This window comes from Filicampus tigris, chromosome 19 (assembly GCF_054856515.1).
Source record: "Filicampus tigris isolate MCC_2025a chromosome 19, RoL_Ftig_1.0, whole genome shotgun sequence".
Lineage (NCBI taxonomy): Eukaryota > Metazoa > Chordata > Actinopteri > Syngnathiformes > Syngnathidae > Filicampus > Filicampus tigris.
The window spans coordinates 3750882-3778220 of NC_141235.1; the positions used below are offsets into that span (position 1 = coordinate 3750882).

Here is a 27339-nt window from a genome sequence, read left to right on the forward strand (position 1 = left end):
ATCATGAATGGTCGGGGTGAGAGGTGGTCACTTTGCAGCGGTGATCTCTGATCGCCCTTGGCCACCTTGACATCATGTGCAAGTGGAGATCTTCTTGCGGTTCCTTATAAACGTGCTATGCCAGCGTCGATTTCGCACATGGACTCCAGCGAGTCAGTTTATGCTTCCGGCATGCACTTAGACCGTGCACCTCTCCTGCACTGAATTTGAAGGGAATGAGAGGAGCCATTTCCATTAGCCAGGAACCGAGTCGGCTGTGTTCGCGCCCACAACGGTGCAAACGCCCGTTTCTGTTTCTAACAAAAATACCAAAATAACGAAAACTCCATCCATGCGCTTTGCCCTAGATTTGCGCTGGGCACTAAATTTGTGTCATTTCAGCAGGGGTGTGTAGACTTTTTAGATCATTGTAAATCACAATTGGCGTTTTTTTCATTGTAGTTAGTTTATCATTTGTTTTTTTACATTTAGTTAGTTTTAATTAGTTTCAGAGCAGGCTTGTTTTTTATAAGTTAAAATTTTTCCAAAGATGCTTCGTTTTACTTTAGTTTTAGTATTAGTTTTAGGGTTTTTTAACAAAAAACAAAAACATATAAATACATTTCACAAATGATGGACCTTTGAACTATACATTTTTTTGTTAGTTTTGTAAAATGTAAAATCTAGTTTCACTTAGTTTTCTTTTTAAAAAAAAAAAAAAAAAAAAAAACACAAAAACCATTGTTTTATTTTATTTTGAGACCAATTTATTTGTTCAATCTTATATTTTGTAACTTTCTGTGAACTAAAATAAGCTTGATCACAATAACCTCTATTTGTCCCCAAACTTGATGCACTGTAGCAGCTCAGGAGTGGACATCCAATATCCTGTAATACTCTTCTGTAAGCGTTTTTGTCAACATGTCCTAAATCGGAGCATAACGTGACAAATAATTGCCGCGCTGTTGCTGGCATTTTTCACACTCTAAAAGAATAATAACTTCTTGCCACTATTCCCTAAATCTCTCTGCTAGGGTGATGAATATGAAGAACAGGCGCTTTTGCTTGTTGGTGCCCTACAAAATATGTAAATAGCGTGGGAAATTTGAATATTTTCCAGGGCAGGGAACAAATCTTTATCCCGGTGCCGTCCTTTGAAGGTTCTCCAAAACGATCCCAGATGGTATTGACTGAACGCGTTTCTTTGTGATGGAGAAAGATGAAACATTTACAAGAGTGTAAATAGATGACAAGACTGCAAGGCTGGTTGGGCTATTAAAGCAAATTCCTGGTCAAGGCTGTCGAATATGGATGCTGGCTCTTGTTTTTGTTTTTTTTTGTTTTTTGTTTTTTTTTTGCTTGTCGTTTTTAAAAAGATAAAAACGATTTTGTCAGTGAGTGATCCTGATAGCTGAGCAGTGTGGGGGAGGAGAAATGTACAAATACCAGGAGAAACAGCTCCTCTGTAATGCAAATTTTTGTCGCTAAGAAGTAATCAAAACAGCCTTGGCTTTTCACTGGCGATGTTCATGCATGTACAAGATTTGATTTGAAATAATAATGACACCCAGTTTGTCTTGCGCCTCGCAAAGACACGAATGTAAACCGAAAGTCGTCCCCGAACGGCGCTGCTCACTTATTAAACGATCGATCAAATATTGAGTGGGCGCGCCGCGCAAAGCCATGTGATCAGAAAATCCGAGGCGAGGGCTTGGCGTTTTTCTCAAAACAATTCAGGATGCGTCCCCCCTTTGGATTGAAACATGCATCATCTGCTCGATGGATCAGTGCTAGGCAGAGGCTGCCTCCCCCAGGATGTAAAAAAAAAAAAAAAAAAGAAAGAAAAAGTGAGTGTAATTACGATGTGGCGAAGGGCCACTTACATACCGTAATAAGATTCTGTCACTCTAATGGAGTGACAGGCCTCGTAGTCACGTTGGCGCACTCGGTAGACTAAATCAAACATTCTTTGTACAGAAACATAAATATGGTCATATTTGTTAAAACTGTCAGTATGACCTGACAATAGTACAAAAGTAAAATGTGGAGAAAAACAAAATCGGCGCTCTCCGGCCCCATCTTGTGACTCTAATTTGATTTGCAAGACACCACTGCGCTCGAGGAAAAAAAACAACCAGTGCTTGAGAAGCTTTGCTGAAACTATGTCGGAATATCCCACGTCCAAAAAAATGCCTATCAGTCATTTGCTAACAACTGCACATAAGGCTGGCAAGCACAAGCGGAGCGAAGGGGCCTCAGAATGTTGCGAGGATTCAGAAGCAAAGCGGTATTAGCATGATTTCAGATACGTTCATCGCCGCCTCTTGATGTTGATTTACATGTACGTACATTCCAGAAAATGAAACATGTAACCAGATAAATTCAATGTAATACAAACGCTACGTTACAAATAATTCACTCGTGCTAGCAACCTAGCCGGCGTGGCTAACGACAGCTTGTTTAGACATTCTAATGCTCTTACGAATTGGCATGTGGAGTAATCATGCTTGTGCAAGAAAGAGGGGGGATCAGAAAAGTTAGCCTATGTTCAAATCTTGCTAACAGCTTTTCTGGGATGAATATTTTTTACCTGTTTTAGAAGGGGAAATGTTACATCGCTTTGAAATTATATTAAAGTGTTTGCGTATCATAGTTTCTGGTATATTTCTCATTTAAATTATTATCGGCAAGGCTAAATATGTTGGCAATTGGGCATCGATTATCGGCGAATGCTAAATTGTCACTGTACAGCCTCCGTTGGTGAATGTGCAACAGTTGCATTGAGCCTGAACATAGCTACTTTATTTTGAGCTGCATTGACGCATGATAATGAAATTACTTTTTCTCTGTGTTGCATCAATTTCAATTAACAACATCGGTATAGCGTCACCGCCTTACATGCTATGAGTCATCAGCATTTTCTGTCGCAGCTTTTAAGAAGAAGTGTCCTGTAGCGTTCCATTCATCAGCTGCCTACTGTTTGCTACAAGGACAAAAAGTAACTTTGCAATTATCCGCTCGGGTTATTTCAGGTTAGAGCAAGTGGAAACAAGATGAATGCTGAACCTTCAAACTGTTTGTACCTAATTTTCTAGATAGGCTGGATTACTGCGGCGTTTCATTTATGTTCATGGAAATGTATTCCACCTCTTTATCTCGTGGCACAAACGTCTTCATCACACTGTTTTGTTGCATTTCAAGCAATAAAAGCGCCGCACTGCCCGTGTGCTGAAATTGATTGAACTCGAAGAAACACTCTGCTTTTAAAATCTTCACCACCGACGTGCAGTCAAACACGAGATAGTGTGCGAGAGTAGAATAATGCCTCGTCGCTGTTACCTGGTGGGGTGGCCGTCTTGATTATGGACGTGGAAGCTAGCGATAAATGGTGATTCACAGTCAGAAGAAAAGCTATTGAGAGTCTCTTTAGAGGTGGAGTTGAGCACTATTTACCTCAGCTGCCTGGAGCAATCCTGTAGGCACAAGTACATTTGGTCTGTGACGCACACGCAGCGCGCTCACTCAAGGATGATTCTGAGGAAAAAAAAAGATCTGAGTTTAAGCAGAGTCAGACAGAGCCTACGCTTTTATTCTGTGATCAATTTCACAATTTTAAAGGCTTTTTTTTTTTTTTCCGAAGCTAAACAATGCAATACAGCTGAGCTACAGGTCCGCGATACATGAGGCAGACGGGATCAATTTGGCGTCCGCTATAGATTTGGACTCTACCGACCAACGGCGCTTTTTCGTGACGTCGTTTTATCGGCCTTCAAGTCTGGCCACGGAACTGGAAGAGCTGCCACCCCAACATCCGACATACAGTCGGGAAGTGCCACAGAATGCTAGGCGCTAAGCTAACTTGCTCTGCAACCAACTTAGCTACAAGCTACTGCTACTGCAGCTAAACTTAACTTAAAGTACCGCTGTGAGGATCCGCTCCTCTACGCCGCTAATCTACGCCTCCATGGTGGCGAATAACCTAAACGTTCATGAAAGAAAAAGTATCGTTATCAATGAAGGATGAAGAGTAGCTAAGCTATGGAGTAGTAGAGCTTTGATCATTTTGTTTGGTGTCGTTAAGAAAATGTTGTTTGGGGATATTGTGCTGAGCAGCCAGACTTGCTTTTCATCACACATCTCCTGGTGCGACATCACCAAATAAATAACACAAGCGCGAGGCCGTGTCTCCAACACGTTGTTTGCTAATAGCGCCGTGTTTATTTATGGAGACCTTTGGCACCTGTAAACGGCTTGTTGTCATGCACACAGGTCAAAGTTGGGCTCACATGCATTCCGCATCCCGGTAGGACTAATGACAGTGTGCTTTTCCCGCAGCCGGCGTCCTCCTACCTTTTTCGCGCTCATTGACTATGGATGAGCATCTGGTCAGTGCGGATGTTCAGTCAGATTGCCGCGCTCCTCCTGAGAGCGTCTCGCCGCGTTTCCAAAGCCAGCACGAGCATAAACAACGTGCTGCTCTCCCACGTCATAATGACGGTGACTCACGTTGTTGCGGAACGTGTGGAAAGAACATTTGAACTTGCAGACATTATGCTGATGACTCGATTGTGTGGGTACGTTCAAGACCACGCTCTCAACAGAGTAAAGTATACCAACGCACTATTTGAGGGGTACAATAACTTTTGTATCCTTGCTTTGGAAAATAAAACAATTCAAAGCAGTCATACCGGACTTGATTATAGAATGAATGCAAAGGGACAGAAACTGTCTTCTGCTGTAACTGACTCACTAACTGTTGTACTTTTTGATCGTTCTGAGGTGTGTGTATAAACTGTAATATTTAATCATGACGCCATTATACAGTACACCCCTGCCAGGGTTTTGTGATATAAAAGAAATGAAACCAAGAAAATCATTTCAAATGTTTTTCCAGTGGAAGTACCTCTGTTTAACCTGAAATGGAAAATCATGTGTTCTAGTAGGCTTTCTATCACAAATCTGGTATTTGAACAGGGGTGTGTAGACTTTTTATAGCTACTATAAATGTTGAATTGATGTTTCGGTCACTGATTTTGTGGGATTTTTCAATGTATGGCTTTAAATGTTTTTACAATGTAGATCATTTTAAGAATAATGATTATTGAAGTGAATCAGCACATATCAAGTATTTCTTTGTCTGTAATTGACTCAGAACATTCGTCAGACGCATTTCAGAATGGCCGTGACAATCCAACCTTCCCAGTGGACTCGGCCACAGGCGACCATGAACAAGCGATCAAAACAACACTTTGCGCTGACAAATCTCCCCCTGCAGCCGCTGCCATGCTGGCTCCCGTCCCCTGGGATCAATCGAGAAAACACTTAAAGAGCACTTGAGAGTGACAAGAACACGAGAGCTCATCCTGGATTTTGGTCCGCAGGAGACTGGAAGGATTAGAGAGAGAAATGAGATAAAAACTAAACGGAAACATGAACCTTGAACTTCGAAACCGTGAAGCAGACGCGCAAACCACAATCCACCGAGCTGCTATATTCAGATCATCTAAATTGTAAATGTATTATTAGACTGCTCCTCTATGTGGTGTGCAACACAAATATTCGGGAGAATATGCATTGATTTTTGCCTTGACAGATTATAATGGTTATGATAAATCAACTAAATAAATACAATTTCTGCAAGTGCAGAAATGAGCCGGGGGCGTTATCGACCCAACTGCAGAGGAGGGGAGGCCTTTATTTATACAAACGCATTTCTGAAATACTATTCAGCAGTATTAGTTGGACATTAAAATTACAATGTCAAATGAAACTTTGCCTCAGTAGGTGCTGCTGGTTTGCTTAGCAACAGTGTTCAAATTAGCTTAGCAGTCAACCAACATGAATGCAGTTACCACCCGGCCACTACTTGAGGAAATACGCGATTTGTTTTTCATTTTACACACAACGATAACGCTATGAGAAGTGCCACTGAAGCGAATACTGCAGTGATCAATTTCTCAAGATCGATATTAGGATACATGTCTTTCATGGACCGTTAAATCCGCAGTGCATTTAGTTGTGTGTGAGATTTATCTGCCTCGCCCTCAGTCATCTGATGCTATCTAAAAGTGGACAGGGGTCAAAGCGAAAAAATAGCCCCTCATCTTGAGCGCTTCCCTCCCCCATAGCCGCCAATGCCTTGACCATCGTTTCATATTCAGAATATAGCAGCAGTCAAGATCTTGAATTCACCAGGGGGGTTTTGAAACGGATTTGATCCGTCAAAGCTCGCACTCGCATTCAAGACTTTTTAATATTTGATGCTTGTTGATTTAAGCGCCACAGCAGGTGGCACATGGAGCCACAGGGGCTTTTTCTGCCGCCAAAAGTATTATGCCAACACACACAGCTAGGATTTCAAAGAATTTATTTAGCACTTAAGAAATGTTTTTTTCCTTGCCTAGCTTCTTTAAAGCAATAACACAATTCTCCCCTGAAAGCATTCCATGGAGTTTGACATTTTTCATGAATCAATTCGGGATGGAAGGATGTGAATGAAAATGGATTTGTAGCGTCACAAACAATATTCGTAAGACCAATTCAAATAAAGGTAAAGTGTCAAAATTGCCCCAGCAACCAAGTGTATAAAAGTAGTGGAGACAAGCTGTATTGTACTTTTTATATTATGGCTCATTTTTGAAGAAACAGAAAAAAAAATAGACTACAAGGATATCCTTTGCTTAGGGGATGGCTTTTGACAAGTTTCGCAAAAACAATGGCACACAAATCAAGGACTACACGTTTGCAGTAGATAGCCAGGAGCGACTTGTACCTGTTTTTTTGTCTTACAGTGTTGACAAATTCACAGTGAGTTCTCAAAATAAATAAAATACATGAATAAATAAATAAAAGCCTCATCTAGTTACTATAGTAATCGTCTGTCTCTACACAATACTTTTGTCCATGTCTAAGCGGTGCACTGATATCACAGTGGCTATCTCCCCTTTGTAATTGTGACAACAAACACACGTATACATGTTTCAATTAGAAATGTTATCAACCTGACTTGTCAGTCGTTTTATTCAGTCAACCGCCCGCTTGCTAACCCCTTTATCACTCTTGCGCAGCCACTAAATCTGATATACAATTTGGAAGAAAGAGGTAGACATGGTTTTATACCTTCATTGCGTCACAAAACAACTTTTGAGAGGTAGAACCTACCAAACGCGGATAGCTAACACTGGGAAAGGGTTTCCCCTCAAGCTAATAGTGCCATGCTAACGTTGGCTTCTCGGTCGAGCATTATCAACAAGACCAGTGACATTTTTTTTTTTTTTCAAACCATCAAAACGACTTTTGTTTTCTGACTTTTCTAGTTTGGTGACAGTTTGGCATGTTTATAATTATTAGAGACGGCATGTGGAACAAGGGTATAGCTACAATGTATGCTAATGCTAATGCGCTAACGTTTGATTTGTATTTAGACAAAAACTATCACCTAAAAACAAGTTGTACTTGATCCTATCATGGAATTATTTGACCTCTAAGAGAAAGGGGGTTAGCAAACGGATACGGCGACCGGTGGTGACCGACACTTTGGTGCTTTGTTTACAGATAAAGTGTACCTCATCTCGTAAGAAAGTCTGTGAGAGAAACGAAGAAGCTCAAGGGCAGAAGGGAAGGGGGCACAGATGGCGAGCTATCAAAAGAGACTCACAGTAGGAGCGGATGGATGGCTTATTGTCTCTCTAAGGGTAGACGGCAAATAAAACCTGCAGGTAAATTTACAACTGTTATCACAGTTATTTATTGTCTGCAATGCCCATGCAGTGTAACCGCAGTGTATACACAAGGCTTCACTTTCTTCACATTTTATGTTACCTTGGGACATTCAAAGCAGCAGATTTTTTTTTCTTTCTGTACCATTGCTCATCTGTCCCTTGAGACAATTCTTTTCACTTCATGCCCGGTTTCCCTGCTAAAATGAAAACAGCATCGACCAGCATGGTTTTGTGTTTTCATGCTGTTCTTGCTGGTGTCACCACCATTCAAACTATTACTACTCCATGACTCTGCCTTGGTCAAACGACAGAAAAGTGTTTGTTTACACACGGTGCAATTGGAGTATCGGTAATATTTTGGGGGAATTAACGTGGAAAAAGTGAAGTCGTGAATATTTTCCGGATGCACTGTAAAGCCTGAATTCATCTCAAAGTTTGTCCTCGGGTATTAACGGTCTGCGTTCATTCGGCGTAATTTGGGGGGCAAGTTGTCCTCCGGACGCCCGCCGGCGCAGGCGGCCGCTGCAGTGATGGCTGCTGGCGGTCTGTGCCTCTCCAACTCGGCCTCCTCGGCATCCCCGTCCAAGGACAAGAGCTGGACCTGCTCGTCAGGCCGGCCTCCTTGGCGAGCAGCGGGGATGGAGCTGGACCTGAGCCTCTGGATGCTGAGCGGCAGGTCACCCGTGCTCGAGGCCTTCCCGCCGGGCAAGGGCACCGCCGCCTTCATCCCCCTCCACAGTTGCTCCTCTCTTGTGGAGCTCATCCGCTGCAGTTTGCTGGGCAGCCTGGTGGGCTGGTCCTCCGCGGGCTCCACGTTGTCGGCCGAGAGGAGCCTCCCCCTGCGGCCCCCTCGGCCGCCGTTACCCGCCGCGGGGGTGGAGGGCGTGGGGGCTACGGGGAGAGGGTTGGGTGACGTCAGCGACGACTTCTCCTCCTGCTCTTTGACGCTGTAAGGAGGCGTGGGCACCTCGAAGGTGTTGTGAAACTGAGAGTAGTCCACCCTGAAGAAGCCCTCCTCCAAGGACATGACGGGCAGGAAACGATGTCCCCACAAGACTTCATCTTCTGTGTAAGACGTCCGGGCTTGACATGTCATACCTGCCACAGGGAGACGATCCATAAATGGGGAGGAATATTTCAACCGAGGGAAAAGGCTGGATGAGCATGTTGCATGGGAAATTGGACCATTACACCAAAATGGACAGCCATGGAATGAAGTGAAAAGTGGGGAGGGAATTGGCTCGGGGGGGACCGAAAAATACATGACGGAAATGGAGACGGGCTTGAACCACTGCATTATTCAACGCCATTAATTAAACATTCTGTTAAATATTGCATTTCATGTGAGAGAAAATTGCTTGAGGCTAATTCACACAAATTAAGGGAAGACTTTAGTTATTAGTTAAATACGAGGTTTCCCAAACTTTATCAGCGCAAAGACCAAGATTAGAAGTGTGCCTCCTCCTCACAAGTCGACCCAGACTTAATAAATTTAGTGCAGATGGCATGGGTTCAATTCTTGGCCAGTGCCACAGTGCCCAACCATTGCCGGTCCCAAGCCCGGATAAGAAATGGCTAGGTTGCGTGAGGAAGGGCGGCTAGCGTGAAAAACTGCTTAATCAAATTAGCGGAAATCTTACTTAGGATTACTTAGCAAGATAGTGTACCTGATTAATTATCAATAGCATTACAGCATTTCCCCCTAATAACCCTCTGGCGACCGAATAATAATCGATCCATTAAGGTCCCGTCACGCAGTTTGGGAAATCTTCGTCAAATATGACGAACGAGCTCTAACCAGTTGTCTCTACGATGCCTTCGAGGATGACGACGATCTCAAACTGCTCGTTCATGAGCGAGCGTTGCGACAGGTCGAAGAACGGGCTCTTGCTGTTGATCTCGTGGCAGATAGTGAGCGGCGACACCAGGAAGAGTTGGTCCGCGCCCGTGCCGAAGCCCACGTCCAGCTCGCACTGATCCAGGGGCAGGAACTCGCCTTCTGGGGTCTGACGAGACTGCGGGAACGCACGATAAGGACTTGAGGGCAACATAACATCAATGTGCACTTAGTTGGGGCGCGGTTCCTTGTGTGAGCTCTTCTTAAAGACCCTCAAGAGTGAATTCAGGGATTTGTTTCTAAATACTTTATTCATGTATGAGAATAATTGCTGAAAACGTGAAAGGACCAAGAACATTGTGGAGTTATATAGTACCATTAAATAGTTTTTTTTTTTTTTTACCATTTCAGTTCCCTGATTTTGGGCCGTGGCTCAAATGGCACCCAGTGACCTTGACAACTTTTTTCTCTCATGATTCCCCAGCCTTAAAAGAACTTTAGCGCCTTCATTACCGGGCCCAAGCCTGCTAGCTTGCGAACTAGCTGGTGGTAACAGGATCATCTGCATGTCGCAGTAGGTGAAGGTGAGGTGGGAAGGCGTTTCATAAAGGAATCCGGAGAGGTGTGATCTTCTCCACTTTAACCAGCTTGTGAGCTCCACTGCCCAAAAAAAAAAATACTCCACCGAAGCCCTAAAGTCCGTTTGTGCTAGCTAAAACATAGCACAAACAGCTACGTTTTAGCTAGCACAAACAGAGCCGACTCAAAAATGTTTTTATTCTGTTTCCTGTATCTTTTTATTTTATTTTTTTTGAGCGAGCAGCCACAGATGGCTAACAATCATTTGTATTCACAGTGATGCGGAGGACAGGAGGGTGTGACATTTCACAGGAAGACGTCTGTGCCCGCAGTGGAGAAGCGTCACCACGCGGTGACACAGATGATGAGCTCCTGTTTTTGAGGTGAACCAACTCTGTTTAATTGACTTATGAAATTGATTTAATTCTTGCGTACCTTTTCCAATTGTAAATGTAAAGCATCTCTGTGGACACAGTGGAGGTGTCAATGAAATACATCTGCGTGTTTTGCTTTTTCTTGGCGCTTATTCCCCAAAAACGGAGCAGCCTCAACACGAGCTGTTAAGACAGGATTAAAACACACCAAAAGTTGATCCAAATTCAAATCAGTAAAACTTTACTACAGTTGTTGGAATAATCATTGGCCCAGTATTTGAGTCCTTCACGAAGCAGCGTCTTGCCAACTTTTTGTTTTTGTATCCTGACGTCCCAAAGCGCCTTCAGATCTTTAGCAGGCTTCTGCTGTATATGCTGCCAAGGTGCATGCAATCGATTCCTTCTTATTTGTGTGTTAATATTTGCCCCCTAAGTACAGTGTTGATTTTGATATTTTTATTTCCAAATGCTAATTGTCACAGCGAAAATCCCGGGAGATGTTCCATTTGTCGGTGTGAGCTGGAAACAATTTCCAGTGAAACGAGCTATTCACCTTACTGGAGTGTCTTGTTTTTGGGGGTTTTTATGCTCGTGTTTCGGCGCACTGAGGATCAGCTTTGTGGTTTGTTACACTGTGGATGCTTTGGAAAGTTTAAATGGCTTAGTGTGTGTGTGTGTGTGTCCTGCTGCTGTGTGTTGCTGCCACAAGGGGACATTATAAGTGCCGTTTGTGACTTTTCCACAGCCACCTGAGATCCACAGCGGGTCAAACCAGACAATGTCCCTCGCGTGTATGCGTGCGTGTGTTTGTTTTTCTCAATTCTGCCATTGTGTGCGCAGGGGTCAGTGCATTTGTGCATTCAAGTGATTTATTAATGAAAGCAGCATTTAACATAAATGAGCATTCAAGGGCGGCTAACTTTTTCAAGTTTAATATGAATTATGTAGACGTGCAGTCCACGCAGGGAAGGGCCATTATTCAACGGATAATGTAATTTAGAGTACAGACCATATGTTAAATAGTGCCATTGGGATGTCCAAGTGAATAGGTTACATAAATAAAACAAAGTCTTTGGGTCATAGTATATCTGCAGGAAATGGATGTTGAAATAAATCACATTTAGTACACATTTTACTCTCTATCATTTGAGTACTTGTATTGATTAGTTGTGCAACTGGAAATGAAGCCGCATCGCTCAGCTTTCCTCAGTTTCGCTAAAATATGGATGATTCTTAATGTGGAAATGTTATTCATTTGAAAGCATTTAGTATTGAATCATATAATCCAATTTGGGCCCGAATAGTTATCCGCCGTTTTATCTGGCATTTTATAGATGAAACCATTAACCAACTCGTAAAACAAGCAATCAGCGCATAATGGAATTAGGGTCAATATCAACCTTGCTTAAAAAGGGATGTAAATAACGAACATACTGGCAATGTAATCAAGTGATTCTTCTTTGGCAAAATCCAAAGTATCCAGGCCGCGCAACGATTTACAACCCGTGCCTATGCCCGCTAAACCCACACCACTTGATCACGGCAAGTTTACGCGGCTCCACGTCATTATTAGGAGTTCAGATTTATAACATCACGCCTCATTTCCCTCCCCCTCCGTCACGTTCAAGCGCCACCCGCCCGACTCTGACCTTGAGCTTTGTGTTGAACCACTGTGGAAACTAAACTGCCGTGTTGTTGTTTCCGCCAGGCTCGTGCACACTCAATTTACTGTACAGACCCGACACCAATGCCAATGACCTTGAAACCTTACCCTCAAAACGCACAGCCAAACACGTCGCTACGTAAATGAAGAAGAATTGTACTACTAGCATAAGTGACTCTGTAAGATTAGTCGTTTTTTTTATTAGAGGATAAAGAATAATATGCCTCATTGTATTATCTATCTACGTGTTGCTCCACAGTTTGTGTTCAAATAGCCGTTTCAAAAACTGCAACTATCGATGCTAATCATTAGCACAACAATGGTATTTTTGCATTATTTGTTAGCATTACGCTAAGCGGCCTTTCCTAATGATGTTTAATTTGACAGTAGACTTCAACTGTGAGTGGCATCAAATTGTTTGAAGCCTCTTTTTGGAGTTGAATCAAGTTCATTGCCAGCATTGTAACTCATGTTTCCGCTTGCAAGTCTAAGATCCCATAATACGGTGAAGTTCACACTACTATTCCCCCGTATTGGATATCAGGTGTACCTAATGTTATGGCCAGCATGAGTGTTTACGCAGTGACTCCTCTTTGACTTTCCCCGGAGGGGGGCAAACTGTCACTTGAGATCATCACGCTGCTCCACTGGGACAAAAGCGCGACTAACTCTCTGAGTCACAACAAAGCGGCGTCGGCCGGAGCTCACTTTATCGGCAAATGTTTGGACGGCAGGAAAAAAAAAAAAACACTTTGGATGGGAAAAGCTTGTTATTCTGAGCACACAAAGGCCTTGGACACACAGGACTACAGTGACACAACATCAATCTATACCGCCGCCTTGTAGATGTCAGACAGCAGTTAGCGGCTGTAAATTGAACAGTGGCAACAGCCAAAATAACCTCAGCCATCTGGCTTGCAGATTTCCAGTCTTTTGAGCAAGAATGACTGTAAAGATACCCAAGGTCCACTAAGTACACAAATTGGCTCAATTACGGCTTTAATCAACGCATACAGTATGTAGTGCCCCACCGAATTTGTCCCCTGGGGGGGGCATCCATCTGAGCTGAGGACATTTAGAGCCGGGCTGAACTTGGAATTACAGCCCATCGAGAGCTTTTCTGCTGACGGAGGCAGGACACGGCGTGATGGCACTCATGCTGCGGGTCATTGCGTCATGAAGGAGCTAAATCACACACGGGCTAAAAGTGGACTTGGTGTGGGGGCTGTGTGGGGACTCATTTAATTTCCTAACGCTAGCACGGCTCTCGATTCATTTTTGACATTAAAAATCTTTACTGCAGCTGAGCCGTTGGAATTTGTAATAACCGTGTTCGCCACTAGATGTCAGACAACACTTGAGAAACTCCAATTCCAGAGAAGTATGGGCAACTTGCAAGAAGCCAAAACTCTTTTAATAGCATTACAAAAGCGTATTGTGGCCAGTCCGGGTTGTACCCCGCCTGCTGCACAAAGTCAGCTGGGATAGGCCTCAGCTCACCCGTGAGTAAGGAGAATAAGTGGTATAGAAAATGGAATGGCGATTTTCATTTAATATTCACTTTTCTGAGTGACTGCATGGCCCCATATTTGATTGCACAGTGCTCTGACATGATGTGCTGTGTTAATCACACTGGCCCTCAAGGGTCACAATTCAATTCTGGAGTCAAACAAAAATCCAATGTAGGCCTGTAAAATGTGCTCATAAACCATAATGAGTCATTTCAGAAGAATGGAAGTGGTAAAAGTATTCACACGCTATGCTTAAGTGGAAGTGTATATACTTCTGTGGGGGGAAAAAAAGACTGTGGTAAAAGTAAAGCCAATTCTAGGCTATTCAATACTCATTTTGATAACTTGGCACAATTTAAAAAAAACAAACCTTCATTAACTTGTGGAGTTTTAAAAACAGGCCAATTTTGAGTAATTTCATGCTTCAATGACCATTGAGATTGTGCTGCGCCTTCTGGTGTGTGTGTCCTGGCCACCAGGTGGCAGTGTAATTCTTCCGAAACCAATGCATAAAGAAGGCGTATATTCTAATCCCAGTAAGTTATTGTCTTTGTTTTATGTTTAGTTTGACAGTAAACTTCTAACCGGAGTGGCAATAAACGGCTTGTCCTTTATTTTTTTTATTTTTGAAAAAGGAGAGTTCACTGGCAAACTAGTAGCGACTTATTTGTGACTGCAGACCAAACAGGGGCCCAACTTGAACTTTGCACGTCCTTACCTTGATGAGCTTGCACCTGATCTGCGCGGAGACCATGTGGCTGTTCCTCAGGTTGCCCACTCTGAACATGAGGCACAGCTTGCCGTCCCGCTGCGAGATGACGGCGTCCTGGCTGAACATGAGCGTCTCGGCGCGCTTCTTGGGCTGCGACATCTTGATGAACATGCAACCGATGAGGAAGGCGTCCACGATGGAGCCCAGCAGCGACTGGAAGAGGAACAGGATGATCCCCTCGGGGCACTTCTCGGTGATGTAGCGGTAGCCGTAGCCGATGGTGGCCTCGGTCTCGATGAAGAAGAGGAAGGCGGAGGGAAAGTTGTACACGTTAGCCACGCACGGCGTGTAGGACGCGTCGTGGCCGCCGCGGCTCAGGTCGCCGCGGATGTAGGCGATGAGCCACCACATGGAGGCCATCACCAGCCACGCCACTGTGTAGGTGAGGATGAAGATGAGCAGGTTCCAGCGCCACTTGAGGTCCACCAGGGTGGTGAACAGGTCCGAGATGTAGCGGCTCGTCTCGCCGCCCAGGTTGCCGTGCTGCACGTTGCAGCGGCCGTTCTTCTCCACGAAGCGCTGCCTCTTCCTCTTAGCCGGCGCGCAGAAAGTCATGCCCCGGTTGGTGTTCACCACCTGGTAGTCCTCGCCGAATTTCCTGCGTAGAGCTGCCATGGTGCGGATCGATCGGCCCTTGCTTTCACGCGCTCAATACTTGCTGTTGGCGCAACTTTGCCTCCTTGCGCCCCCGCCCGCCAGCCCGGCCGCCCCCCTCCAAGGCAAGAGCAGTGCGCATCCAGTCCGCCGCTCGCATCTTCTGAGGTGCAAAACTGCGAATGCACGCGAGTCTCTCGTGCTCCAGTGGCGCGCACGGAATCTGCGCACAGTAGCGCGCGAGCGCGCGCGCGCGCGCGCGCAGTGTCCTTTGGCGCAAGTGGCAACTTTCCCTGCGCGATAACGACACCGCACTGCATTCGGAACAAAAGAAAGCTGCGCGCTCCAAATTGGTGTCGTTAATTGTTAATTCCCTGCTTAAGTTGCTGCTAAATGCTAATTACATGGTTCAGTGCGCACTTCAACATGGAAAGCTTCGCTACACGGATGGTGGATGGATACAAAACGTCCACACAACCCAATTCCAAACCTTTTTCCACCATATGACCTAGAACCTGTACAACTTAATTGTTTTTTAAGCCTACTAGAACAACTGAACTTTATATCTCGTGAATCAGAAGCGATTTAAATGGCAGCAGGTGTGAGCTGACTCCCATTTAACGTCGTGACATTATTTCAGCTATTTGTGCTAGCCTCGAGTATTGTTTTTTTTTTTTTTTTTTTTTTTCAAATGAGTGGTACGTTATAGATCACATTAATGGTGGACAAAGGTTTGAAATGATGTATTTTGCTGTATTTGTGGCTGTACCTTGCCCAAACATTGTATTTGAGCAGGCGTGCGTAGACTTTTTATATCCGCTGTGCAGGGAAATGATAATGAAAGCATGCCTGCTGCATGTCTTGCGGAAAAAGCAGTGGCATTCCAGTGTTGCTAATGTCTATTGGAGGCTATTTAGTTCCCCCTAGTGTTACTGCAGGGGAAGAAAGTCCAACGTCACTGTACAACAAAATAATGCTTGGACTATCACTGTACTTGTATGGCTTGCATATCCTGTGGGTGCATGGGCAACATTTGACACAGAATTTCGGAAAAGTATAAATAGTTACCCCGGAGTCCAATAGAGTGACCCCTTTGATATTGAGAAAGAGCAATTTTCTTCTATTTACCCTTGCTAAAGTCACCAGTTGTTGTTTTTTTATCACAGTAAAGTATTTTTAGTTCTACTTAAGTTCTGAATGTGAGTACTTCTGCTACCCATTCTTTTTAGTTACAGAATCCAATTTTGAAAAGAAATGAGGCGGGAGAACTTGGACCTTTTGTTGTTGTTTTTTTTTACACTTTCTGTGATTGCCGTGGCAAATTTGTCATCATGGGGCGACAACAATCCCCCCTGCACCGCTGGGGTTACGATACACATTACGCTAGCTTTATTTACTTAGACATACACAACATAAGATTTAATACAAATTCAATAATTTTAAAAAGAGAAGAAATTAAGACGTTTCAAAGCAAAGTAAGGAAAAAAAGTAGTTTACGAAAAGAAGATTTAGTGCAAGAGCATGATTTTGGGGGTAAAATGATTATAGAAATGCTCTAAAGACCTTAATCATATAGGTTTGGTGGTGGGGGGAGCATTGTTTTTAACCTGCATTTAAAAGCATTTACACTTGGGGCTAACTTCACTTCTGTTGGCATCTTATTCCATGTGTGTGCAGCACAATAGCTAAATGCTGATGCACCATGTTTTCTTTGACCTCTGGGCTCCACTATTTAACCTGAGTCTGCTGCCCTCAAAACCCTACTAGGTTTCTATTTCATGAGCATGTCTTTAATGTATTTATTGCCTAAGCCATTCAGTGATTTAAAGACCAGTAGCATAATTTTAAAGACTATTCTACATCTGATTGGGAGCCAGTGTGAAGTCTTTAGGACTGGAGTAATTGATCTCTTTGTCCTAGTAAGAACCCGAGCTGCAGCTGTTTTAATATAATACAATATACTACTAGTACATTCACCACAGTATTTTTTACGTAAGTAATTTGTCTTCGATTGGAGTACAACTGCACCTATTTCATTGTGCGCGGTGCATGCGCATGCAAATGCAAGTCAGTCCCCTTCGTTATCATCTGCAGGCTGGCTGCGGCTGTCTCCTCTCACGACCCGTCCGCCTGCACCCATAATCCCCCGCGCCACGACAAGATGGAAGAAAGCAGCGGCCGCCGGAGAACAGTGTTTTGGCAATAAAATCCTCCAAAGCTGCGAATACGGAGGTACCACGGGCACGTTCCAAGCCGTCTGCGGTCATGCGTAGGTGAGCGAGAACCCAAGCGGGCTCCCGGCTCGCGGTTCGGTCGGGACTCTGTCGAGATCCACGCGACGCGACGCTGGCTCGCCATCCGCGGGGCGATGCACCGAAAGGCAGCATCATTGTTTGTGATGCACGGGCCGTAATGCGGCTTTTTCACTCGCAGCTAACTGCTAGCACGTTAGCAGCCGGCTAACTAGCTCGTGGCTAGTCTGATTGTTATAAACACAGCTGCGTGGAAAAGCGCGAAGCTCCCGTTTTTATTTAGCCGCGATGGCCCGTGTCGGGTCACTGGAGCTGGAGTCGACGTGGAACCGAAATAGCCTTGGGAAGGTTTTTGCCAGCCACACGCACGCTCGGTAACGATTATCCGCTCGTAATTACGGCTAAAGTTAGCTATCAATAAACGGAGCGCCAGCCAGCTAGATTTAATTTCGCCTAGCAAGCTCGGGAAATGAGCAATTCACGCCACCCGTGGCAAACTTAACCAACAATTTAACCCCTTGCCTAGTTCATACAAATGTAGCTTCATTGAAATGTGCAATTATGCCGAGCAGTCGCTTATCCATTTTTAAATAGCCAATCAATACTCGAATTAACCAGGATACGCTTAAGGTTAACCTTGCATTTTTGGAGGGGACAAGCCGTAGCGTCAAATGCAACTTTGGCCAATGGCTCGTGGTGCTTTTCTAAGAATTTTTTTGCCTCAAGGTTTTGAGTGCGAGCTCGATGATACGTCGTCGGGCTCATTGTGGCGAGTCGGCTGCTATGCTAACTAGCTGGCTAACTATTATGGATGACAAAAGCTCATCTGCTCTCTGTTCAATGTGTCGCCGAGACAAATGGTCGCCGGGATTTGGGCTCGAGAACAAGTAGTCGAACCCTTGCAGTGCTCGTTTCGGAACAAGAGTGTGTCCTAGTTTCATTGCTCAAATGTCAAGTCGTGTTTGACCTAAATCATGTTTGTTTCGGCAAGTCTAGCGAAGCGACTAATTAGTAGTGTTGCAGTCCGATTTTTTTTGGCGTTAACATTTGATAGGCCAAGGTGCGAACGAGTTAAAAACAACAGCAATTCACTCCAAATTTGACATTTTGGCTTGCATGTTAAAAACAAATGCATATTTTTGGACTGAATTGTCGACAGGCGTTAACACTTCAGACGTCAGACCTATTTGCTTTCAGATTTGCTATGCCAAGATGCAAACGAGTGTATAAACAATGCAAAATAGTCTAGTATTCCACTCCAATATTTTACATTTAGGCCCCAGGTTGCATGTGGCTTCTTGAGAAGAAATTGCATGTTTTCGATTAAATTGTAGACAGATTTCTGTTTAAGGATTTTTCTCCTGCGTTATGTGTATTTACTTGTGTCACTGTCCATTTAGCAATGAATTTACCAAGATTTAATGTAAGGGGGAAAAAAATGAACCAACTACTTGTGTTTCAGTCACTTTCACATTTGATAGGCCAAGATGCACAAGACTGTTAATAAATAACACCAATTCACTCCAATTTGACTATGACTATATAAGATGCAATGTACACCTTTTTAGATTCATTAATAGACAGATGTCTGGACTGTTATGTATGGGTTTCTTGCGTGTTATTTGACCAATATTAATTACAATTAGTTATTGTGAAAAACCAAAGCGTCTATTTATTAATGTTGGAGTCAGGTTTATTTGCGAAGGTGCAAGACGTGTTATTACAGCAGTTATTTGGTCGCAGTTTCACATTTTGGTTTCAAGTGACATGTGGCTTCATTAAAACAAGTATAAATGTTCTGTAGATAATTTTGATTTCATTGTAGACAGACATCTGGACTGATATGACGTACAATTACCTAATGTGCAATCTCTTTCGCTATGAACATTTAACAAGATCATTTACTAATCTGGTAAGGGGGGTGGTTATTGTTGCAGTCAGACTTATTTGCTTTCACATTTGATAGGCCAAGGTGCAAAAGAATCTTTAAAAAAAATCACTAATTCAGTTCCAAGGGACCAAGGTACGTACGTATTACTTCGTAAAGGTTAGTGTATATATTTTACATGAAATTGTAGACAGGCCCCTGGACTGATGTATAAAATTGTTCACCTCCAGTATTGATTATTGTACCATGTCTGTCGATGCAAAGGCATTTTAACAAGATTAGTTGCGACACTAGGGGAAAAAAACAGGGTAAGGTTTTTAGTCACTTACTTCCCACAAATCCAATTGCCGGTAAGTAATTAATGGTCTACTGAGTGGAAACATTGTACTAAATAAATAATAAACAATGAAGAAACCATATCTGAAATTTAGTGGTAGACTTCTCTTGTTCCCTCTTAAAATTAATTTTGGTCATGTATTTTTTGAAGGCGAATCGACATGTTTGACGTTGCCCGTGGAACTCAACCAGGTAGCCAAATTGCTCCCATACTGCTGACCTCAATAAATTTCAGGGTTATTAGTCGGTACCACCCGTGTTTCCTGCTGTCCTCACGAAGTTGAACGAGCATTAGCGGCAGATGGTCAGATGACCATCACCGAAAAAGGAGTCTCATGACACTCTTTCACTTTCTAAATGTTCGGAGCTTTTAATTCATTTGACATTTGCGTTACTGTATGATTATGAAGAATTTTTATGTCTGTCCTCTTTTTCAGGGTGTTCTCCCGCATTCCTCTTTAGATTCGTTGGCCTGGCCCGCACCCGCACACAGCAAAACCACCACCATGAGTATTATCCAAGACAAAATCGGCAATGAGTTTTTGCGCAACGGTGGCATGGACCCCAATTTTGCACCCGGCATGCTCATGTTCAGCCACCTGCCGCCCGTCACCAGCTTCACGCGGCTCACGTCGCAGTCGGTCATGGGCGACCTCCCGCAGGAGATGGTCCTCAAGAAGGAGCGCGACTCGCCCCCGGACCACCAGGGCGCCAGTGTGGCCAATTCGGGGGGCTTCCTCCACAGCATGGGCATCAAGCAGGAGCGGCTAAGCGAGCTGGATTATCGCATGCCTCTCTACGGCGGCGGCGGGGGCGTGCCGATGAATTGCGCCGGCGCGGGGAAGAGCGGCGCCGACATGCCGGACATGTCTTACGGCGGCCACCACCAGAATCACCATAACATGCTCCTGCACGACCTCAGCCACAGCAACGTGCGCTCCCTTGGGGAACCGGTGAGTGGAAATGTGAACGTTCGACTTTTGTGTCACTATGAGACCGATACCTATCGCTTGTGGTTTGCCCTCAGATGTCAGGACGAGGGGGAAAAGAGCCAAAAGATTCCTCGGGTAAAAGAGGGCGGAGGACCAATGGAGACGGACAGGGAGGCAAAGCCCGAAGGAAACGCAACGACGCCGCAAAGGTTCATCATCCTAACATAATCCCGCTTTGACCGATTGTGCTTCAGGGATGAACGTGGGGAGAATTGTCAACAGTTCCAAATGTTTTTATTATTATTATTTTTTTTTATTCCAGCTTTATTCAGGACAGATTATTTGCAACGCTGACCTAAGAGCAGCCATCAGAGTCACCTTAAATCCTTCCGTAACCAATAGTTTAAACAAGATAACACGCAAAGTGAAACCGTTATGTACATTCCTGCTAATGTTTACATGAAGACACACAGCTGTAGGGTGCACGTACATCTTTTTTATTTTAATTTTTTTTTTTTTTTGTGGTTCAGTCATCCGAGTATTCAGTAGGAGCAGACCTAACCGCCCCCGTTGTCATATCGTCCTAGGCCATGATGCTGGATGCGGATGGAGCCTGCCTGTCCCCCAACTCCAAACCGCATATCTGCGAGCACTGTAACGCTGCCTTTCGCAGCTCCTATCACTTGCGCCGACATGTGCTCATACACACAGGTGAGAGGCTTTCACTGCTTGCCGCGCCTTTTTGGTTTTGGTGCTTTCAAGCCTCCCGACACAAAGGCGGGGGGGGGGGGGAACGACGTAGCGCACCGTGTGCCGTCGGGGAGCATCACGTCATCCCGGACCCTCGGGGATGACTCATTGATTGCTCATGTGTTTCTGGATGTGTTAGTCATCCCCTTTGCTGGGAATCTCTCCTGACGGATTTACCAAAGCGGATCCGTAGTCCCTTTATCCGTCACGGTTGCTTTCTCCCCGATTCTGCGCTATATCGGAAAAACAGCCATGTGGCAAAATTAGATGTTCATTATCGAGGCTGAGCAATAATTAATGTGTCGGGGGGACGGTTGTACTCTTGATCGCACAGGTGAGAGGCCTTTCCGGTGCAGTCAGTGTAACATGAGCTTCATTCAGAAGTACCTGCTCCAGCGGCATGAGAAGATCCACAGCGGTGAGTCGCCCCGTTTCTAATCGAGCTTCTTGGTAGCTGTCGGAATAACCCCCAAATCACGTCGCCGGTGTTTGTTTCAGGAGAGAAGCCTTTCAGCTGCGACCAGTGCAACATGCGTTTCATCCAGAAGTACCACATGGAGCGACACAAACGGACGCACAGCGGCGAGAAGCCGTATCGATGCGATACATGCCAACAAGTACGTGGGGGGTGGGGGGGGGTTTGTTTTGCCCTTTTCATTCGAACTTCTGAGATCAGTTCTGGGCTGTTCGCGGTCTTTGACAAGCCCTTGAAAGGTCACAAAGTCAAAATTAACATAGTGCTTTTATTTTGATTAAATAGTAATATGTTCATACAGTAAAGTGCCGCAATTTGAAGGGGATAAGGACAGAGCCCTGCTGTTTTTGCAAATGTCTTATTGTGATTAAACACAAAAATAATCAATTCGTGGAGGACTACAGAAATCAGAATATTTTCCGTAGGAGAGGTCAAATTCTGAGGATTTGGACAGTCAAGTTAAACACTACTGGGGAAACGGATATTTGGTGCTTGTCTGAGCTCAAATTTGAATGAATACATTACAAGTCGCACCTGAGTGTAAGTCGCAGGACCAGCTAAACTGTTAAAAAAAAACAAAAAAACTTGCAATTTATGGTCTGGAAAATATGGTAACGCTCACAATTAACTCACCGACTTAGATGACACATGATGATCTCTCATTGCCTCGGGGGTTGTTGGGTAACATTGGCCCGGTGGATATTCAGCTTGTCGAGTGGCTCACAGCACCTTATTGTTTTCATCTGTGCGTCTCTTTGTCAACCTTCTAGTTTTTCTCAAGAACCGACCGGTTACTGAAGCACAAGCGGACTTGCGGAGAAGCCATAAAGAAGGGCCTGGACCCGAACATGCTGGAGCTCAGCGACGCCGAGCTCGGCCAGGGCAGCTATTCACTCACTCAGGGAAACGCGACCGGCTCCGGACGCAAGCGGGCCAAGTCCAAAAACGGGGAGGGCGGCGAGCGCAAGAGGAAGAAGAACGCGGCCGCGTCCATGGCGGCCTCGTCCTCCGCTGCGCTGGCGCGTGACATGGGCCTGCAGGACTACAGCATGGAGCAGCCCTCAGGCTCGGCCATGCAGGGCCGCTCTCCTAAATTGGTCTTCAAAAAAGCGGGCCGTAAGGGTTTGGATAAGGGCCTTCTTTCTCTGGAAGACGGCGCTGACGGACAAAAACTGTTGGGCCCAAAAGCCAGCTCCATGGATCACGTGGACGCATCCGGGCTGGATAACATGGGTCTGCTCCAGGGAGGCGGGGTCAACAAGCAGGGTCCCGCCACCACCAGCACCAGCAACTACGACGACGCTATGCAGTTTGTGAAAAAGCGCCGATACCTCCACGCCGTCAACAACGACTACGGAGCGGGCGCTCTCCACATGGCGTCGCAGGGGAGCGGCGTCATCCAGGTTTCCCTGGGACCCGAGCCCACGCTGGCCATGCTGGACACGTCCCCCCTGGAACTCAAGCACGACAAGTCGGGCATTCCGGACGAGGTTCTGCAAAGCCTGCTGGACCACTACAGCCATAAGCCGGAGGGGGGTCACCACCACGACGTGGCTTTCGACCTGTCCGACCACCCGCACCACGTGGACCTCCAGCCGGCGGCGCCCGTCACCCCCGAGCTGGAGGACGACGCGGCCAGCGGGGGCGACAAAACGGCGGTGATGAGCGAGTACTCCAAGTTCCTCCTGCAGGCCCTGGAGCGCACCAGCCACAGCGGGCCCTTCCCCAGCCTGGGCGCCACCGGGCCCTTCCCACTCCTGTCCAGCAGCTCCAGTCCCACGGGGCCCCTGTTCGCCGACAAGCACGTCTACAGCACGTCGCCGCTGGATTGCGGCTACCCCCCGGCCGTTTCCTCGCCGCTGCCCATCGCTGCCCCCTCGTCCAGCTCCTCCTCCACCTCGTCCAAGTCCCACTACGGCATGCTGGTGGGCTCCCCCTCCCAAGCGGGCTTCCATCTCACTTTGGAGCCAGCCAGCCACCAGCAGCTAACGCCATCTCAGGAGCTGACGGAGCAGCTGGAGAAGCAGCACTCCCCCGGAGCCTTCAACCTACCTCCCCAGGATCTGACCGCCCAGGCGGAAAGCTCCAAGGGGCAACAAGCCAAGTCCGGCGGGAGCGCCGCCCCCGCCAACGGTTCCGGCTACTCAGACCTGTCTCCTCTGAACCCCCCGAAAGAGTCCACGACGTACCAGATTGAGAATTTCGCCCAGGCCTTCGGCTCCCAGTTCAAGTCGGGACGCCGCACCCCTCTGAGCTACGGCAGCGACCCCGGGGCGGAGGTGGACCACAGAATACGGACTCCGGTCTCAGAGTTCTCAGGGTATACCAGCTTGTTAGCTGACGTCAGTGAGCCAGTGAGTACAGGATCAAAAACCCCGACAAGCCAAAGTTTCAGATAAGGGTCAAATGAGGTTAACCCAATTAGTGGGGGCGGGGGTGCTGTTTTTGACCACCCAATCTTCTCCCCCCCCCCCACTCATCACAATTTTGTTCTTGTAGCAAAATTTTTTTTTTTTTTAAACACTGCCATTAAATGTTGATGCAAACATGACCAGGGAGGGTCTTACATGGCCTCAAATGCAATTTTTTTTTTATTCTTATTTTTATGATGTATTTTAGTCGCTTACATAATGTTGGGAAATGTAGTGATTTCATTTTTTTTTTTTTTTTTTTTAATGATCGTAAACCGTAGATTTTAATCGTAATTTAAAACATTTTGAGGTTAGAGATGAACTTGCATTTCTTGTTACTTTCGGAACCCTTGTGTTTTACCAATCATCATACCATTGTAAAATAATAATGTTGACAATTACAAAAAAAAAAAAACCAACACTTGTGGCAGGGAAAGCCCAGAACTCACATGGCAAAAAAAAAAGTATATATTGTCTGTTACAAGAAACGTATTAACTCAGGAAATAGGCAAAATTGTGTAATAAGACTTTGTATTATGAGATGCAATTAGCACAGTTTTTACAGGTGTACTTTGAAACTACAAAGCTTTTATTTTTTTTATTTTTTCAATTTGATTTCATTTTCTGTGCGTTTTTATTTTTCAATTTTACTCCTCACGATCATGTCTTGGCTCTCTTTGTGTTTTAGTCCAAAAGACGGTACTGTTGCGTGTCAATGTGAAACCAGCATGTAGAGAAGAACTCCATTGAAACGCGTATGACTGAAAACACAAAGGCCAGCAAGCAAACTGAAACAGTCACCTCGCTTTTGTTTTGTTTTTTTTGTTTGTTTTGTTTTTTGTGTCAATGGAATCAAACAAGCACTTTTTTTCCCCCAAACATATCATCAGAAACAATAACCAGTTCAATTTGTGATTCTTATGGTAATAATGCTTATTTTAAAAGGAGAAAACTGTGAACAAGGGTTTTGGTAGGGTGGGATGATGGTTTTAATGGGCATTTTTTTTTTTTTTGGATTTTTCATTTTTGATTGTTGCTAGGAGGGGAGGGACGGGGTCGAATTTCTTGCGGTTTGTCGGGTGATGTAAAAAGTGGATTTGCCATCATTTTGTGATACAATATTTTGAGAAGTAGCTCTTTGTATTTAAGTGTTTCTCCAGAGCTCGGCTGACATGCTGGAACTTTTCTCTGTTTTTTTTTTTATTTGTTTTTTTTTGTTGTTTTTGTTTTTTTTAATTGTATTTATTCTCCATTAGCCGCCACACACCTTTGTAGCACCAATGCAGCAGAAGAGTTAATTTATACAACACGCCTCCTGAATATGCAGCAGTCCTGCACTCACAAGAACGAACAATGGCCTTCTTTGTCTTCCGTGGTTAAAGCCATTCTCTCGATCTCTCGATCCCGGCAGCCAGGGTTGATATTTGATTTAGTCGATTTCCTGCGAGCCTCAACTGCCCCCCTTTACCCCACTCGACCCTCCCCGTTGGTTTTCTGGGACTCTGAAGCTGCAAGGGGGAACAAAACAAAAACAAAAAAAAACTAAAAAAAACTTGACCGACCAGCCGCTTCCCTCCAAACACACTATGCTTTGAACGGAAATGGAGAGAAAAAGACGATAAGATTGACTAAATATACCTCATATCACTAAAGCGTAAGAAAGCAGGGACACGCGTTTCATTGTATGTAGTGGAAATATTTGTAGAATAGGTTCGACATGTTGTCGTCATTTTTTACACTGCCTGTGTTTACGATGATAGAGCAAGTGACTTGTCAAAATGCAAAATGTATTATTTCATTTTTATTGTCATTGTTTTGTTTTAATGTCAACAAAAAAAAAACATCCATGCCAAGCAGTGTTGCATTCTAGATGCCTTGTAGAATTTTTTTTTTTCTCATGGTATATCCCTTATTTTTGTTACTTGCCATCATGTGTTTTTGATATGAACTCTAGAAGGATATTGTTTACAAAAATGTACAAAAACACTAAAAATGTGTGTGTTTTGTTTTTGAGTTTTTATCAAGTATGCATGATTTTTATGGCTTTTTTTCTGACTGTCACCTCAATACCAAATGTTGTAGCAGAAGCCTCCCCTTCCCTTTGTCTCATTAGTACTAGATCCTCGTGACATGATTTCCTGGGCTGTACCTGTTATTGAGATGATGAACGGATTAGAGAAGCCAATAAAAACCTTTTTTTGTTACAAAAGAAAACGCACAGACGTTTTTATGCAACATTTCAATGTCTTGTGTGTAACGTTTGATATTTTGGAATGATCATGCAAAACAAGTCCCGAGAATAGAAAGTAAACCTTGATTGTCCATAGTGGTACCACAAGGCGGCGCCATTTCTTGCCATTTTTCTGATTGTTTGCCTTAGAAATTGCCCTTTTCATACTTTAAGCATTTTATGAATGATGCACGGTAATGGTGGAAAATACAATTTACGACTGCATTTAAAGTTTTTACGCCACCTTCCCAAAATGAACTGGCTATCCCAGCATAATTAAAAACCAATATTAAAATACAGAAGTGGTGAAGGCCTAAGTGCAGTGAAAGCTTTTTTTTTTACGTCCATTAGATTACATTTTGCTTAAAATTTAAATGCACCATAATGTTGGTTAAATGTCACCCAATTGTGGGTTAATTATTTTGATTGGGTGGAGGATTAGATTTGGGCGCCATTTTTGACAGTTTTGGGATCCACCTATGGAAAATGGGTGGAGGGCATTGGGCATCTGGTGTTAACATTTTTTTTTTTTCTTTAAAGTGCCAAAAATATGCAACTGACTTGCTGTGGTGACCCCTGGAAAATATTGATAGTAAGAGTAATATTTTTAACCACTTCTATCCTGCTAACCCATTTCTTGACAGCATTAACTCATCAGTATGGGTAATTTTCTGCCCTATGTTTTTGTGAATGATGCATACTGTAATGTTTTTTTGTGTTCCAGGCATACAATTTCCTACTATCGCATAAAGTCTTTCAATAAATAGTTAATCATTTGTAGAGGATCCAAATGATATTAAGCAGCCTTTTGTAGTTCATGACACGCTTATAAAGCTTTTGTCCTCTTTCACACAGATATGCAAACAAACTGATGGCGAGGGGGAAACCAGTCCAAATGTTCTCAAGGTAAGAAGAACACATTCAACCTTGTTTGCTTTTCTGCCATTTCCCCTTCATCATGCCCCAGTTCGACCAACTACTGTGTCGGCTATCGCGCCTGTTGCCTGGCTGGGGATAAGGAAGGCCGTTACCGTT

At 44.5% G+C, this 27339-nt stretch overlaps 2 protein-coding genes across 4 annotated transcripts in view; one reads left to right on the top strand and one right to left on the bottom strand.

Annotated features, from left to right (window-relative positions):
* Positions 1–27339, top strand: part of znf281b (zinc finger protein 281b) — a 43920-nt gene that overhangs the window by 13327 nt on the left and 3254 nt on the right. The window contains exons 3-12 of one of the 3 annotated variants that reach the window (XM_086016124.1): positions 7534–7697; positions 10394–10499; positions 17125–17303; positions 19944–20459; positions 20534–20647; positions 21026–21149; positions 21523–21606; positions 21687–21805; positions 22434–24017; positions 27160–27210. In XM_086016124.1, coding sequence (XP_085872250.1) covers positions 20013–20459; positions 20534–20647; positions 21026–21149; positions 21523–21606; positions 21687–21805; positions 22434–24017; positions 27160–27210 — 2523 coding nt within the window. In that variant the 5' untranslated portion in view covers positions 7534–7697; positions 10394–10499; positions 17125–17303; positions 19944–20012. Of the gene's footprint in view, positions 1–7533; positions 7698–10393; positions 10500–17124; positions 17304–19943; positions 20460–20533; positions 20648–21025; positions 21150–21512; positions 21607–21686; positions 21806–22433; positions 26289–27159; positions 27211–27339 lie in introns of those variants that run through there. The other 2 variants (XM_086016126.1, XM_086016125.1) reach the window with 2 other exon arrangements.
* Positions 6330–15603, bottom strand: kcnj19b (potassium inwardly rectifying channel subfamily J member 19b). The gene is made up of 3 exons (XM_086016128.1): positions 14383–15603; positions 9499–9715; positions 6330–8798 (listed from the first exon to the last, which is right to left on the bottom strand). The coding sequence occupies exons 1-3, from the start codon at positions 15049–15051 to the stop codon at positions 8149–8151; spliced, it is 1536 nt and encodes a 511-aa protein (XP_085872254.1). The 5' UTR covers positions 15052–15603; the 3' UTR covers positions 6330–8148.

Coding starts and splice junctions, on each gene's coding strand:
- kcnj19b (XM_086016128.1), bottom strand. CDS start 15,051: ATGGCAGCTCTACGCAGGAAATTCGGCGAGGACTACCAGGTGGTGAAC. Junction 9,716..14,382: donor TCAGGTGCAAGCTCATCAAG/GTAAGGACGTGC, acceptor GCGTTCCCGCAG/TCTCGTCAGACCCCAGAAGG. Junction 8,799..9,498: donor AGGCATCGTAGAGACAACTG/GTTAGAGCTCGT, acceptor TCCCTGTGGCAG/GTATGACATGTCAAGCCCGG.